A 15,784-nucleotide genomic window follows, 5' to 3' on the forward strand; every position below is an offset into this window, starting at 1 on the left:
GGGAGGTCAGCAAGGAGGCTGATACAGTAATCAAGTTGGGATAGGATAAGTGAATAGATTAGCATGTTAGCTGTTTGGATGGAAAGGGCAGATTTTAACGATGTTGGGAAGGTCGAACTTACAGAATTTAGTGATGGATTGACTATGTGCGTTGAATGAGAAAGAGTGTCATGCTGATATCTGAGATAGAGGTTGTGGCTTGGGCCTGGTTATGGGCCAGGTGGTATAAGTGATGAGGAGCTTGTCCCTGTCCCCTGGGGCACGGCTGCTCTGCCTTGCGCGGGGAGGAGGTGGGAGGAGGGAGATGAATGTCGGACCACCCTGAGCTTTTTCCTGCAGTTTTGGGAAGATGGACCTGTGGCCCTCAGAGCCCACTCCCCCTTTCCTCTTCTACCCTAGTGGGCTAGAGGTGATCCTTTCCATTACCTCTCCATCCCCACCTTCAGCAGCCCACCCCCTACATCCCGTGCCCCCCTACCTGCCCTGGGATTTGGGTCTCCACAAATAGCAGGAAATCTCAGAGGTGGCTCCGCAGAGACTGGCAGAGATGCCGGGGTTTCCACAGGGGGAGCAGGAGAGAACAGATGGCCGGATTATTAAAATCCGGCTTTGTTCTCAATGAGAAGAGGGCCAAGCTCTGAAAGGCAAGGGGTTGGTGGGGGATGGGAGGGCGGGACAGAGGGGACGGGGAGCCAGAGCCAAGGGGCCGGCCAAGGATTGTTTCCCTGTGGATGAGATTTGAGCAGGACGTGAAATGCAGCTTAAACAGGAAACGGGCTCTGCCAGGCAGGTGGCCCAGAGCCCCCGCTCCCTCGCTCCCTCAGCTTTCACCCAGGAATCTTGATGGGATTGGGCCCGGGGGTTTCGTGGTTTTCTGTGCCTCTCACCTGCTCCCCCACTCCACAATCAAGTGGACTGCTACAAGGTTCCAGGGAGGGGTGTTCAGTGGTTATTCCCTGTAACACAGACTCCCTTGACAGAACCCCCATTCTCATTCCACTTGGTTTACTCTAAGCTGGAAGCCCCACTCCTCCTCTGTTGGATTCTGCTTAGGAGCCACGTTTACCCTTTCAGTCTCCCTGCGCATCCACCTTTTGAACAGCTGCAGCTGCTGCCCTCCATTAGCAGGCTGGGGACCAGGACAGGATCCCAAACTTCCTGGGAGCTTAGCCCTAGAAGAGTTGGGTTTGTGATTTTTTCATTGGTTGGGTCAAGGAGTGGTGGAATTTGGTGTTGTCGCTTCTTGGTCAGTCGGTCAATCATATTTATTGAGTGTCTACTGTGTGCAGAGCAGTGTACTAAGCACTTGGAAGAGTACATTGTAACAACATAAAAGACATATTCCCTGCCCACAATGAGCTTACAGTATAAAGGATGAGGTATTGGAAGGGACAACATGACTGGCTGGAGAGTCTGTAACTAAGAAACCAGACCTCCAAGGGCAAAAGCCGTGTGCTGGGAGCTGAGAGTCTTGGGTTTGTGTCTATTCCTGGTCCCTCATTTTGTGATCTCAGGAATCTTAACTCTCCTGAGTCTTGGTTTTCCCACCTAGATAATGGAGATGATGTGATCCATCACAGAGATTCATCACAGAGATCCACTACGGGGTCAGCAGCAGTGACTGGCCTCATCCTTTGAGGCGGTGAGAGGGGGGAGAGGGTGTTGGGGTGGGGAGAGCATCGGGGAGGGACCCTCCTGCCAGGGTCCTCAGGTTTTCAGTGTGTTGGTTAGCACTTCCTCCCGGGCACATTGAGGGGGCTGGTCTAGCCAGAGTCACTGTCGTGAGGTTGCCCAGCTGGCTGAATTAGTGGACTGGCAACCTCAGAGCTGCTGGGGGATCTGTGGCATGAAAAAGGGATGTGAGAGCATAACATCTGTGGAGGGAATGAGGGATGTGGGCTCAGCAGGGATAGGGTTTAGTGCCCTTGGGATCTCACAGGAGGGTGGATCTAGCCTGACAAGAAGGGGATTCATTTTAGATTGTGAATCCCACAAGAGACATGGGCCACTGTCTAATTCCCTCCTGTGAATTCTGCCCTAGTGATTAGTACAGTGTTCTGCACACAATAACCCCTTAATAAATACTATTGCTGCTGCTACTGCTACTTCTTAGGGGTTATAATGATAATAATAATCATGGTATTTGTTAAGCTCTGTGTAAATGATGGGATAGTTTCAATTGGATCACACACAGTCCCTACCCATACAAAACTCATAGGCTAAGTGGGAGGGAGAACTGGTAGTTAATCCACTTTTTCCAGAAGAGGAAACTGAGGCACAGAGCAACAGCCCAAGGTCCCACATCAGGCAAAAGGCAGAGTAAGGACAGGAACTCTGGTGTCCTCATTCCCAGTCCAAAGCTCTTTCCACTAGGCCACAATACATGTGGCACACAGTAAGCACTCAATAAAAACAATTGATTGGAAGGTGAGATTGGACTTCAAAGTGACTTTGATCCATTGGGGATTGGTCCAGGTCCCCAGAAGGAACCCACCTGGGAATAATATTCTATTTATTTTATTTTGTTAATAATTTTTGTTTTGTTCTCTCTCTCTCCCTTCTAGACTGTGAGCCCACTGTTGGGTAGGGACTGTCTTTATATGTTGCCAACTTGTACTTCCCAAGCACTTAGTACAGTGTTCTGCACACAGTAAGTGCTCAGTAAATACGATTGATTGATTGATTGATTGACCACGGCAGAAACCCAGCATCCATCCAGGGTGGGAATGCTTTCAATCCATGGTATTTAAGGAGCATCTACCCCTATGTAGTGCTATACCGAGCACTTGGGAGAGTACTCCAGAAGAAAATGACATGGTCGCCCCAACCCCGGAAGGGCTTTCAGTGTAACATGGGAAAGATAGACATCATTTAAAAATAGATAGAACAGGAATAAGAGCAAGGATAATAAAAAGGTACATAATGTGATGATGCAGGATGAAATGGCTAAATAGGCAATAGGCAATAGGGTGGTTGAATATGCATGTATTTAGTACTCTAGCAAGGGGGCCAAGTTTTTGATGAAACTTAAGGAAATCTCACATTATAGTCCATGTGCCTTGACCACCTCTTCCAACACTGCATTGTCTTCTATCAAGGTGAATGAGAGCTCTCAGAAAAATGTCTCCCAATTCCTAACAGGGCAAGGTGCAAACGGGCATTGTAGAAGAACTGCATGTGGAGCCCTAAGGGCTGATGAGGCCTATAAAAATACCTTAAGAGCTAAGGGAAACTTATGTTGTCCAGATGGTGATGGCAAGCCCTTTTTTTTTCCCTATTTGTTAAGCACTCACTATATGCCAGACACTGTACTAAGTGCTGGCATAGAAATAAGTCAGTCAGGTTGAACACAACCCGTGTCCTACATGGGGTTCATAGGGGCTCCCTGGGGCTCAGTTACCTCATCTGTAAAATGGGGATCGAGACTAAGAGTCCCATGTGGGATGGTACTGTGTCCAATTCAGTTTGCTTGTATCCTCCCCAGTGCTTAGTGCAGTGCTTGGCACATAGAAAGTGCTTAACAAATATTATAATAATTATTATTTTTATTATTATAAATACCACTGATTGAATGGTGGTCCTGAGGGATGTGGCAGATGAAGGACCCAGAGTCCTGGGACCAGCTGCTCTCTGCTGGCCAGATCCCATATAGGGAACTAGGACCCTCTTTGATGTTGGCAGAGGAGCCCATCCCCGGGGCAGTGTGGCCATTAGTTCCCTCTGTCCCCACCCCAGCTTTGTTGCCTGCCTGCCTCTCCCTACCTGCCCACCCCACCATTCTCAGAAGGAATGAACTGGCTAGAGGTTGGAGCTGCAACACAGATATCTCTCTCCTGTCCCCAAGAAGGGGTGCTGTGGCCCCTCCCAGCCCTGGCTGTAAATCTGCAACTCTTCTTCTTCCTCCCCTACCTGGTTCATGTTTGTGTTCTTTCTCTCTCTCTCTCTCTCTCTCTCTCTCTCTCTCTCTCTCTCTCTCTCTCTCTCTCTCTCTCTCTCTCTCTCTCTCTCTCTCTCTCTCTCTCTCTCTCTCTCTCTCTCTCTCTCTCTCTCTCTCTCTCTCTCTCCCTCTCTCTCTCTGTCTCCCTCTCCCTCTCCCTCTCTCTCTCCCTCTCTCTCTCTCCTCACTCCTCCTTTCCCTTTCTCTTCCCCCTCCACCCTGGCCCTGTGGAATCTATGCCTCTAGTTCATTCATTCGATCATATTTATGGAGCGCTTACTGTGTGCAAAGCACTATACTAAGTGCTTGGGAGAGTACAATACAACAATAGACACATTCCCTACCCACAATGAGCTTTCAGTCTAGAGCCAGGGAGACAGAGATCAATACAAATAAATAAATTACAAATATGTACGTAAGTGCTGTGGGGCTGGGAGAGGGGAGGAGCAAAGGGAGCAAGTCAGGTTGATCCATGGTCCCGAGGGTAGTTGTAATAGCAGTAGTATTTATGAGTTCATAGTAGTTTATAGTATATATAGTTTATAGTAGTTTATGAGCAGCTAAGTGGAATACACTGTGCTAAGCACTTGAAGTACAAAACAAACAAGTGGCACATTTCCAGCATCCAAGGAGGGGCCGTGGCTCAGAATGAAGTACTGCCTCTCCTGCACATGTGGAGAGCCTGGGGAAGATGGAGAAAGGTAGGAGAGGCCAGTAAGAGGCTTCTGGGAGGGGACATGTGCCTCACCAGTCTCTGAGAGACTTCTGTGGGGGGCAGCTGCATGGGAGAAAACAGGATGGAAGGCTGTGTGTCCATGAAAAGAATGGCTTCCTGGATGTGGGAAGAGGAATCTAGGATCCAGATCTAGGGGTTGGGGGGCAGGGTGCAGGGGCATGGTCTGCCCTGGACAGCAGTACGGACAGATGGATGAATGAGCAGAAAGATGGCATCAGTGCTCAGAATGTCCCCTTGGTCCCCTTGAGCTGCTGGCAGTGGGCTTCTCCATCCCCCCAATCCTCGACCCCCAGCAGGACTGACCCCCTCTATTCCAACTCAGGTAAACCTGCACTCGGACCCACCCAGGCCTAACCATGGCATCCGCACGGGGACGTTGCCAGCTGGGGCCCAACCACTGACCCTCTCCATCCCCCAGGCCAGGAGGGCCATGTTCCAGTCAGACCCTGGCCTTACCCCATGGGCCACCCAGGATCCAGGTGAGCTTCAGAGTCTCCAAAGGCCAGGGGGTGGGCCACTCTTGCCTACCCTCCTTCACAGCCTGCTGGATGGTGTCCACCAGCAACAGTAGATTCAACCCAAGTCACTTCAGTGCGGGTTCCTATCTGGGTGGGAAACTGAGGCTGTGGGGGTGGAAGGAGCCCAACAGATCTGGAATGGGGTGGAGAGGGGTGGCGCGAGAGAGGTGGGGAAGAGCTATGCCTGGACTGAGGCCCATCTAGGTCCTACCTCCACGCAATGTTGTTCCTGGGGACAGCTGGGGCTTGTAGTCGTAGAAAGCCCAGGAACCTCTGGGCCATCTCTCCTCAGCCATCATACTTGCAGGGGCCCCAGCCCTCTCCAGCCTGAGAAGCGCATCACCTAAGCCCAGCTTACTTGTTGGGTCCTCAGACTTGGTGGAGGCTGTGCAGGGCATGGGTGGAGGCTGGCTCAGACCCTCCCCCATCCCCCATGGGCCCAATCTGTCATGTGGGGCCTGAGGCTTGTGCAGCTTCCACCTCCCGAGCCTCCCCAGGGCCCCTGGGGCACAGGTGGAAGCCTGTTGGTGGGCCAGGGGGTGGGCTCCTCCCAGGCCCTGGGGGCTCACACCTGTTTGATTTCAGGTTCCCCGTCTGCACAGGGAGATAAGCACAACACCTCCTTCTGCAGGGCCCAGTGCCCCAGCCTGCCCCAGTGTCCTGGCCTGGACAGATCCTCCCCGGGAGACTTGCTGACCCAGACCCTGGCAGCACGGGTGGAGAACTTACTGGCACAGGTACATGGAGGCTCTGGCTGGCAGCTGCCCCTGAATCCTCCCTCCAGCATGGCTTCCGAGAGATTGAATGGCACGGGGAGGGTGTCCCACCACTGGCAGAGGCTCACAGAGCCTCCTGGCTCACATGCTTCACCCTCTACAACCTCCATCCTGTCCCTTGCTCACAGCCCTCCTGTCTCTGACCCATCACATATGCCCTTTCTTGCCTGGAATTCCTTCATCCCCCAAAACCGCACTCTTTTCTGGAATCAAAGCTTCCAGAAAAGCCACCTCCTCCAAAAGGCCTCTCCTGACCAATCCTTTTCTTTCTTTTTTGAAATAGTATTTGTTAAGGACTTACTATGTGTCAAGCTCTGTTCTAAGGGCTGGGGTAGATATGAGCACTTAGTACAGTGCTCTGCACACAGTAAGCATTAAATAAATTTAATTGACTGACTGCTTGACAAGTTTATCAGACCAGATACAGTCCCTGGCCCACATGGGGCTGAGAGGCAGGTAGAGGGAGAACAGGTATTGAATCCCCATTTTGCAGTTGAAGAAACTGAGGCACAGAGAGGTTAAGCGACTTTCCCAAGGTCACATAGCAGACAAGTGGCAGAGTTGGGATTAGGACCCAGGTCCTCTGGCTCCCAGGCCCATGCTTTATGCACAAGTCCACAGCGCTTTCCCAGTTATTCCCTCCCATCAACCACCTGTACACTCTGACATACATTTATATATTTGCTGTTCATTTAATTCCCCTTTCTATTTTCCATTCTGTTTTTATCTATTTTCACACTCTCACATACTGTAAATTCGCTGATTTATACAGGTCCACCTCCCCTGTTTGACAGTGAGCTCCCTGAGGGCAGGGTTCCCCATCCTTTTCTTCTTCTGACTGTTCCACCAGCTTCCAGAACTGCAGTCTGCCAACAGGAGATGACCGGGCTAGATTGTGGGCTCCTTTCCCCAGCCCTGCCAAACCAAATGCCTTCATGGCTCTGACCACCTTGCCATACTTTATATATTGGACTCTCATATGTGGGTACAGCTGGTGTAGGAGACAGTGCAGGAGAGCATTGCTACCGGCAACCAGACTGCCTGGCTCCCCAGGTGCAGGCCGAGGTTGTGTTTCCTTGCCAGGTGGAGTCCTTCGAAGGGCTGGTCCAGACAAGGAGGCTGGCATCACATGACCAACTGAAGGTACGTCAGCACCTCCCGCTGAGCTGTCCTCTCTCACCCCACTCAGGGCTAGGCCCAGGCCCAGCTTCAGGAAGCACCACTGCCTTTCCCTAACCTGGGCCAGCATCCATCACTTCCAGAGCTACACTGATGCTCTGTGGAGGACCTATGGCTGTGGAGGAGTCTGACCAGAGCCCCTGGCCAGGATTGGGTGTGAAACGTGATTTTAGGCCCATTGCTCACTTGGTTTTGAGCCAGTTCAGTCTGTGTGCCCATTTCCTGATCACATTGGCCAGGGCCAAAGTCCTTAGCATAGCCCTTCCACTTGGGGGCCTGAGGAAGCCCAGCATAGGCATTGGGTGGAGGTGGACTGGTACGGGCCCGCTCAGGGCCCTTTGCAGGATAACACATGACTCAACTTGAGCCTCTGCTGCTCACTGGGCCTTCCGGAGGAGGCCGCCCTGCTGGGAGCCTCCCACTTTCCCAGCCCGGAGAGAGTGCTTTCCTTGGGGGCTCCTGCAAAGTACTCCCGGCCATGGCAGCAGCCCAGCTCACTGATATGGTGAAGGGCATCATGAGCCGGGCACCCAGGTCCCTGACCTTTGACCTGAGCTCTGCTTCACTGGAGCCGGGCTCTGTTGTCCCTGGAGGACAGGCAGGATGAGACCGAACAGTCCCCTCAGCAATGACAATCCTAGTCCTTTGGCAGCCCCCAGGCCCAGCCCCCTCCTCCCCGAGCAGCCCTGGGCCCAGCCCCATTCCTCTCCACCACAGCCCCAAGTCCAGGCCCATCCTCCCACTGCAACCCCAGTGCCAGCCCTCCCCTGCCCTCTTCTCATCCTCCCCCCGCAGCCCCTGGCCCAGGCTGCCCCATTCGCCTCCCCCGCCCAACCTCTGCTGGAATCACAGGAAGTCTGTGAGCTTGTGAGGTTTGTGCATTGGCTGGTTCTAGGACTTCTGGAAGCTGAAGGCAGCACAGAGTGCCCTAGAGGGAGCCTATCTCCAGGCCCGCGAGAAGCATCAACAACTGCAGCAGCTTCAGGACCCAGAGGAGCCCCCGGGGGAGTTTGATCTGGACAGGTACATCTCTGACCCTGTCCCTGAGAGCAGATCCACAGCCCCCACCCTCCCAGCATGCCTCAGGGATGGAGAGAGACAAGTCTAGCTCAGGGTGGTCTCTAAAGCCAAGGCACCCCACTGGGCATCCAGAGCCTTGGCTTGAAGGACCTTGAAGATGGAGAGAGAAGTGGTCTGCCAAATGTGCAGGGGAGGGAGATGCAGGCAGGAAGGGGGATGTAAGCAAGGGTTCAATGGCAAGAGAGGTACAGAAAGTTGGCATTAGAGGAGCCAAATGTGCTGACTGAGTTTTAGGGGGAGAGGAGTGAGGAGGGGTGGGAGGGGAAGAGCTGAATGAGTACCTTGTTGTATTGTACTTTCCCAAGCACATAGCTCAGTGCTCTGCACACAGTAAGTGCTCAATAAATACCATTGATTGATTGATTAAAGCCAATGATAAGGAGGTTCTCTTTGATGCAGCGATAGATGGGCAACCCTTGTCAGTACCTGAGGAGTGAGATGTCTGCAGAATGATTTTTTTTTAGAAGAGTGATCCAGTCAGTAGAATGAAGTATGGACTGGAGAGGCTGGAGGCAGAAGGATCAGCAAGGAGGTCGATGCAGTAGTCAAACTGGGAAGTGTTAACTGCTTGGACTAACAGAATGGCAGTTTGGATGAAAAGGAAGAGGTAGATTCTGAAGATATGAAGAAGGAACTGACAGGATTTGGTGATTTATTAAATATTAGGGTTGAAAGAGAAAGACGAGCCAAGGAAAATGCCACTTTTATGGGCTTGAAAGATGGGAAGGATGGTGGTGGAAACAGTGATGAGGAAGTGAGGGGTAGAGGATTTGGGAGGATAGATGTTCAGTTTGGGCTATTTTGAGGTGTTGACAGGACATCCAGGTAGAGATGTCCTGGAGGCAGGAGGAGATACAAGATTACAAAGGAGAGAGGTGGGGTCTAGCAAGGTTGATTTGTAAGTCATCCACTTCAAGGTGATAGTTGAAGCCTCTGTTGGCCTTCTGCTCAGCCATGGAGATAGGGGCTTGGGAATAATGGCCTGGGGGTCCAACTGTGGTGAGTGGGGACTGGTCTTGAAGCTTAGATACACCTTGTTCTTCTTCCCCTTTAGATTGTGACCCCAATATGGGACAGGTCTGCTTATAGTGTGTCTACTCCAGTACTTTTTTAAATGGTATTTTTTAAGCATTTGCTTTGTGTCAAGGACTGTTCTAAGCCCCGAGGTAGATACAAGTTAATCAGGCTGGATGTAGAATTTAGAACAGTGCTTGTCACATATTAAGCCCTTAATCAATACACCAATTTTTCTTCTTATACTATTCTCATTGTATATGCAAGCCCTTGGCAAGGCACCAGACAGGAGTCAGGTGGCCAGGGAGTCAATCTCCGCGACGTATCAGCTCCCTCTACCTCCTCTGACTGATGGTTTGACCCATTCCAGGGCCGTGGAGGGAGAGATCTTCCGCCTGGGAATACACCTGGAGGAGCTGAAAGATGGACTTGATCAGGTCACTCTGGACCAGCAGCCTCCCAGAACCCCACGAGAGAACCCACTGCCCTGCAGCTTCTCGGCCTTACCATCTGAGGAACTGCTGCCCCAGATTCCAGCCCCATCCCCCCTGACTCTGAAGCCAGCCAGCTGCACCCCATATTCCCAGGTAAACTCTGCCCCAGACCAGGAAATGAGCACAGGCCGGGGCTCAAAGGAGACTGGGCACTCGGCCTAATGCCAGGCTGAGCATCTTCCACCTCCTACTTTCCTTTTCAATCAATCAATTGTATTTAATAAACATTTCCTGGGTATAGAGCACTACAATAAGTACTAGGGAGAGTACAGTACAACAGAATTAGTGGGCATGTTCATAGGCATTTTCCCTGCCCACAAGAAAGCAGCTTGGCCTAGAGGATAAAGCATGGACCTGGGAGCCAGAGGATATGGGTTCTAATCTCTGCTCCACCACTTGCCTACTATGTGACCTCATGCTCTGTGCCTCAGTTTCCTCAACTGCAAAATGGGGATTCATTACCTATTCTCTCTCCTACTTGACTTAGATCCCTATGTAGATCAGGGACGGTGCCCAGTCCGATAAACTTGTGGGTACCCCAGCGTTTAGAACAGTGCATGACACAAGGTAAGTGCTTGCAACCCCCCGTTACTTTAAAGCCTTTCTGAAGGCACATCCCATCCAAGAGGCCTTCCCCGACTAAGCCCTTATTTTCTTTCCTCCCTCTCTCTTCTGCATCACCCTTGCACTTGAATATGCACCTTTTATTCACCCTCTGTCCCACCGCACTTACGTTCCCATCCATAATTTATATTAATGTCTGTCTCCCCCTCTACATTGTAATTTCACTGCGAACAGGGAACATTTCTACCAACTTTGTTATATTGTCCTCTCCCAAGTGCTTACTCTGCACACAGTACTCTGCACACAGGACTGGGCACACAGTGAGTGCTTAATAAATATGATTGATTGAGGGGGAGACAGACATTAAAATAAGCTACATAGGTACATAAATGCTATGGGCTGAGTGTGGGGTGAATGTCAGATGCTTAAAGGGAATAAATCCAAGTGCCAGGATGATGCAGAAGAGAGGGAGAGGGAGAGAGAGGGAGGGAGGGAGGGAGGGAGAGAGAGAGAGAGAGTTGAAAATGAGTTTAGTTGGGGAAAGCCTTTTGGAGGAGATGTAATTTAAATAAGGCTTTGAAGGTAGGGAGAATTGTGGTCTGTCAGGTATGAAGAGGGGAACAGAGTTCCAGGACAGAGGGAGGATGTGGGTGAACTGTCTGCAGCAAGATAGAGGGCATCGAGGGATAGTGGTTAGGTAGGCATTAGAGGAGCAAAATGAAAGAGCTGGGGCGTAGTAGGAAATCAATGGGGTAAGATAGGAAGGGGGAAGCTGATTGAGTGGTTTAAAGCCGATGGTAAGGATTTTCTGTTTGATGTGGTGGTGGGTGGGCAGTCACCGCAGGTTCTTGAGGAGTGGGGAGACATTGATTGAACAATTTTTTTTTTAAGGAAAATGATCTGGGCAGCAGAGTGAGGTATGGATTGGAGTGGGGAGAGACCGGAGGCAGGGAAGTCAGCAATGAGGCTGATACAGTAGTCAAGGAAGGATAGGATGAGTGCTTGGATCAGTGTAGTAGTAGTTTGGATGGAGAAGAAAGGTCAGAGTTCAATGAAATTGTGAAGACATTGGGTTTTTATTTAGGAGGCATCTGGGGTCTTGGGAAGCTGTGAGGGTTTCTGGCCGGCTAGTGGCTGCTGTTCTGAGGAGGCAGAAAAAGGTCTGTCTGGATTGGGGGTCATTGGGAAATAAGGCAGGGGATGCCCCAAGTGTCTCTGGGTACTGCCACCCAGAAGCTGGGAATTTGGGGAGGGTAGAAGGGGAGTGAAAAGTTGGCAGGTGGGGGCGGGGCGGGGGGGGGTGTCTCAAAGGCACTTAACACACCACTAGCCCCTCTGGTATGACTATGACCTTTGACCTTTGTATCCCACAGCCTCTGGGGATCCCAGGCAGCCTGAAGGACACAGCATCAAGCTCAATGGGCAATGAGCTAGAAGGTGATAGAGGTGTTCTCCCTGGGCTCGTCCAGCACAAAGCCTTGCAGGTGGAAAGGCCCTTCCAGTCGCTGCTGGGTCAGTAAGTGTCAATTCCACTGATCCTGCCGGCGACTCCCTTAATCCTCCACCCTCACCACACATGCCACAACATACCACTACTTCTCCCTTCACCCTGAGAACCCAGCCTGACCCAGCTTCCTGTATAGTGGGGAGCACTAGGCTGAAGGTAAGCTCCCTGTATATGTGGCCTCGCCAACTCGTCAGCTCTCTGTATACACAGGTTCATTCATTCATTCAGTCGTCTTTATTGAGCGCTTAATGTGTGCACAGCACTGTACTAAGCGGTTGGGAAGTACAAGTCGGCAACATATAGAGACGGTCCCTACCCAGCAACGGGCTTGTCAGGGCTGGGTCAGAGTGGGGAAAGAGGGTGAGGACAAAGATTAGAGAAGACAAGCAATGAAAGTCCCAGAGTTTATCTGTGACAAATTCTAGTCAATGATTTCTTGAACACGAAATGGCCTACACACCCCCTCAGAGGTCGGCAAGGCTGGGCAGCATGGAGTGGCCTCCCGGGGCAGCTCATGAAGCCCTGTGTAGTCCCTGGTTCTGCTCCGCCCTGCCCCTTCCCTTTGGCCTCACCCCAGGGCAGACACCAGGGGCCAGTACAGCTGGGATATGGGCAGAGACAGGATTGGTAGTCTCTCAGTCACGTGCCAAGGATCACCCCAGAGGTGCCCACTTCACTCTGGTCTAACTGAGACCCCATTGCCAGCGTGGTCCATGTCACTGCCTACCCCAGGAGCCTCAAGTGTCTGGTGAGGGCCAGTTGTAGCAGTTCCAGCAGACTCCTCTGCTTCAGTAGCAGAGCCTTGGTTGGCTAGCAGATGGACCAGGTCCCTTGGTGGGCATCCAGGCACCTCAACTAGTGGACTGCCTCCAGGGAAACATGGGGCTTTGATTTGTGTTATACAGTCTGGTCTCCTACTCCTGCATGGACAATTGGAAAGAACACGCGCCTGAGAGTCAGGGGATCTAGATTCTAAACCTGGCTCTTGCCTGCTGTGTGACCTTAGGCTATTCATTTAAGATTGATTTGCCCCAGTTTCCGCACCTGTAAAATAGGCATAAGGTACCTGTTTTCTTTCCTGCTTAGACTGCGCCCTTCATGTGGGACAGGGGCTGGGTCTAATCTGATTGCATGGTAGCTAATCCAGCACTTAGTACAGTGCTTGGCACATAGCACGTTCATAACACCATCACAAGATTGTTGTTGCTATCTAATGGGGACCAGGACCCGCACACCCTTGCCTGGTAGGAGATGCTTGAATGATGGACTTGACAGGGACTTTGGTCCAGCCCTACCTCGTGGTCCCAGGCCCTTTCTGGCCCCAGATCACTGCCCTTCTGCTTTGCTGCAGGTACCGGGACACCAAATCTCTCCCAGGTGCCCTGAAGGTGGAACCGAACCAGGGAGAAAGGGACTTCCGGGAGGCTGTGGAGAGCCCCACTCTGAGGAAAGCCCACCTGGGCACCTGCTGCCGCAGGCCACTGGAATCAGAGGAGGAGCAGAGATGCTCAGTCCCTCTTTCGTAAGCACAGTCCCTGCTCATTCTGTGCTGGCCCAGAATGACCCTGTGGTGGGGAAGATCCGGATTGCCTTTGCATCCTCAGCCCTGAGTGTGGGTCACTGCAGGGAAATCCAGGCACAGACCTCTTCCCAAGAGGACAGGGTGGGGGCTCCGATGAAACAGTCTCAGCTACTCTTAGAAATCATGGCTCCAAGATAGGCCCTGGTGACCCTGCCTGGGCCTTGCCCCCCTCTACTGAGTCGGGTGGCCCCTGGAACCCTGTGGGGAGGAGGGGGATGGTATTGGTAGGATTTGGGATGGAACAGAGCCAAGGCCACCTATATGGCGTTCCCAGGGAACACAAAATCCCCAAACCGACCCCCAGCCTGGCTCCTGCCTTAGACCAAGGCCAACTCTATCTGTTTCTCTTACCCCAGGGCACCTCTGGAGAAGAAGGCCCCCATCCCCGTGGAGGGGAAGCAGTCATCTGGGCAGGGGCCCAGTTGCCGACTGCCCGTGCATCACCCTGAGCATCTCATTCGAAGTGGAACTGCCCCCAACCACCCTGTCCCAGATACCCCCAACTCTCCCATCCTGGGACGGAAGCAGCCACCATCCCACCAGAGCAGTGTTGCCAGCCTGGTGGGCAGAGGCAGCTCTGAGCAGCTTCCCCGAAGGCCTTCCTACCCAGCCAAAGCCACCCAGCAAGAGGTGAGTGAAAGCCTGTCAGCCTTAGGCCCTGAGGGGCAGTCTCAGCATGGGAGAGGAGGACCTCAATGTGGAGTGACCAGGGGCCAATGCAGAGGGAAACCCTCAACATCCAGCTGGCCCTTTGAATAGCCTCACCTCAGCTACCTGGCTCCCTCAGCCACCTAGCCCTGTCAGCCGCCCAGTCCCCTCAGCCATTCCCAACTCCTGCCCATCTTAAATACCAGTTTAAGTACCCCTCCAACACACCTCTCTCCAGAAAACCTTTCCAATTCAATGTCTCTGATCCTGGGGCCCCTTCCTCTCCTTCTTTCCTCCTCTCCCCTTCCCCTCCTCCCCTTTCAGCTCATTCATGAGTTGACTGGACCTTGGGATTCAGGTGACCTGCCACTTCCCTGTTGGGTCAGAGGTTCCTCATCTCCAGGCTGGTGGCTCAGGGCACATTTGTGGGCTGACTGGCATCTGAGAGGAGAGCAGCCACCAAGTCCCAGAGACACCAGACCTGGAACTGTGGGAGGGGGAGCAGAGGGACACCCTTCAGCTTGGACTGATTGCCCAGCCAGGAGGCAGGACCTGGAGCTCTGGGCTGCAGTGCTGAGTGGACACCCGGATCCAAGACCTACCCCTGACCTCTGCCCCTTGGTCTTCTCACCCTGTGTCCCAGCTGTCACACAGAAAGGCTTCCCCACCCTGAGGCCCCCTTGTCCCCTCAGACATGCCTCCATGGCTTTTTATGACCCTGAATGTTGATCCAGTGGCCTGGCCTGGCAGGCTGCAGAGTGGACAGGATGAGGTCTGGGATGGAGAGGGGGTGGAGTATAGGGCTAGCAAAGGGTGTAGTCTCAAGGTGAAGGTGTCATGTCCATAATCCAGGACCATCCCATCGTGTTCCCGGAAACTGACAGTGGCTTCCTGGGGTCTGAAACCAGCCAGGTGTCACCCCTCACCCAGACTCCGGAGCACCAGCTTCCACAGGCCAGGTATGGCCCCCCTGGGGTCAGCTAGCCCCGAGTGTGTGGGGTTCATGGGGAGTGAGGGCATGGTGTTGGGCTAGAATACTGAGAGAGTCATAGGAGTTAGGGAGGGAGAGAGAATGCTGGGAGGTGCAATGAGAACAGAGCGATGGATGACAGGATCTGAGTGGCTGAATGGGGAGGTTCTGGGCAGGGTGGAAGTGAGGGGGTACAGGACACCTAGTGAGGTGGACACAGCTCCATGGGGCTTGCAAGGGGCCACCACAGATTCAGTTACTCCAGCCCAGATGTCCTTTCTCCCTTCTCCCAGTGAGCCACCGAACACTTGCCAGACATCCTTGGCTTCCAGGCCGCAGACATACCTTCAGGGAAACCATCCCCCTGACTCATGGGTGCCCTCCAGCCCTAGTTCAGCTCAAGGCTTTGGCCCTTGGCAGGAGGCAGAGGGCATCCCCCAAGAGAGGGGACAGGGGGTCATGCAGCGCACCCGGGAGCAATTCTGGAGAAGGCAGCAAGGCCATAATCACTCATCCCAGCTTGGCCCAGATTCAGAAGTTCCAGCCGGCTTGGAAGAGAAAGCAGGTGAGCCTGTCTGTTCATTCATTCAATAGTATTTATTGAGCACTTACTGTGTGCAGAGCACTGTACTAAGCACTTCTTCTCGGGGCTGGATCCTGGGCAAGTCCAAGATCCTGGGCAAGTGAGGTGAAGCTGGGCCTGGGGGGCCCTAACCAAACCAGGTCCAAGGGTCCCCCAGAGCAAGTCCAAAGTGACCTCCTCTGGGGATGTTTTGAGC

The 15,784-nt window shown here is 52.7% G+C and overlaps 1 protein-coding gene across 1 annotated transcript in view; it reads left to right on the forward strand.

Annotated features, from left to right (window-relative positions):
• Positions 1-15,784, forward strand: part of AKNA (AT-hook transcription factor) — a 60,151-nt gene that overhangs the window by 32,351 nt on the left and 12,016 nt on the right. Inside the window, exons 5-14 of the mRNA XM_038745579.1 lie at positions 4,996-5,152; positions 5,777-5,928; positions 7,051-7,110; positions 8,042-8,169; positions 9,611-9,827; positions 11,672-11,814; positions 13,157-13,327; positions 13,744-14,017; positions 14,888-14,994; positions 15,299-15,570. Coding sequence (XP_038601507.1) covers positions 4,996-5,152; positions 5,777-5,928; positions 7,051-7,110; positions 8,042-8,169; positions 9,611-9,827; positions 11,672-11,814; positions 13,157-13,327; positions 13,744-14,017; positions 14,888-14,994; positions 15,299-15,570 — 1,681 coding nt within the window. The remainder of the gene's footprint in view (positions 1-4,995; positions 5,153-5,776; positions 5,929-7,050; positions 7,111-8,041; positions 8,170-9,610; positions 9,828-11,671; positions 11,815-13,156; positions 13,328-13,743; positions 14,018-14,887; positions 14,995-15,298; positions 15,571-15,784) is intronic.

This window comes from Tachyglossus aculeatus, chromosome 4, assembly GCF_015852505.1.
Source record: "Tachyglossus aculeatus isolate mTacAcu1 chromosome 4, mTacAcu1.pri, whole genome shotgun sequence".
Classification (NCBI taxonomy): domain Eukaryota; kingdom Metazoa; phylum Chordata; class Mammalia; order Monotremata; family Tachyglossidae; genus Tachyglossus; species Tachyglossus aculeatus.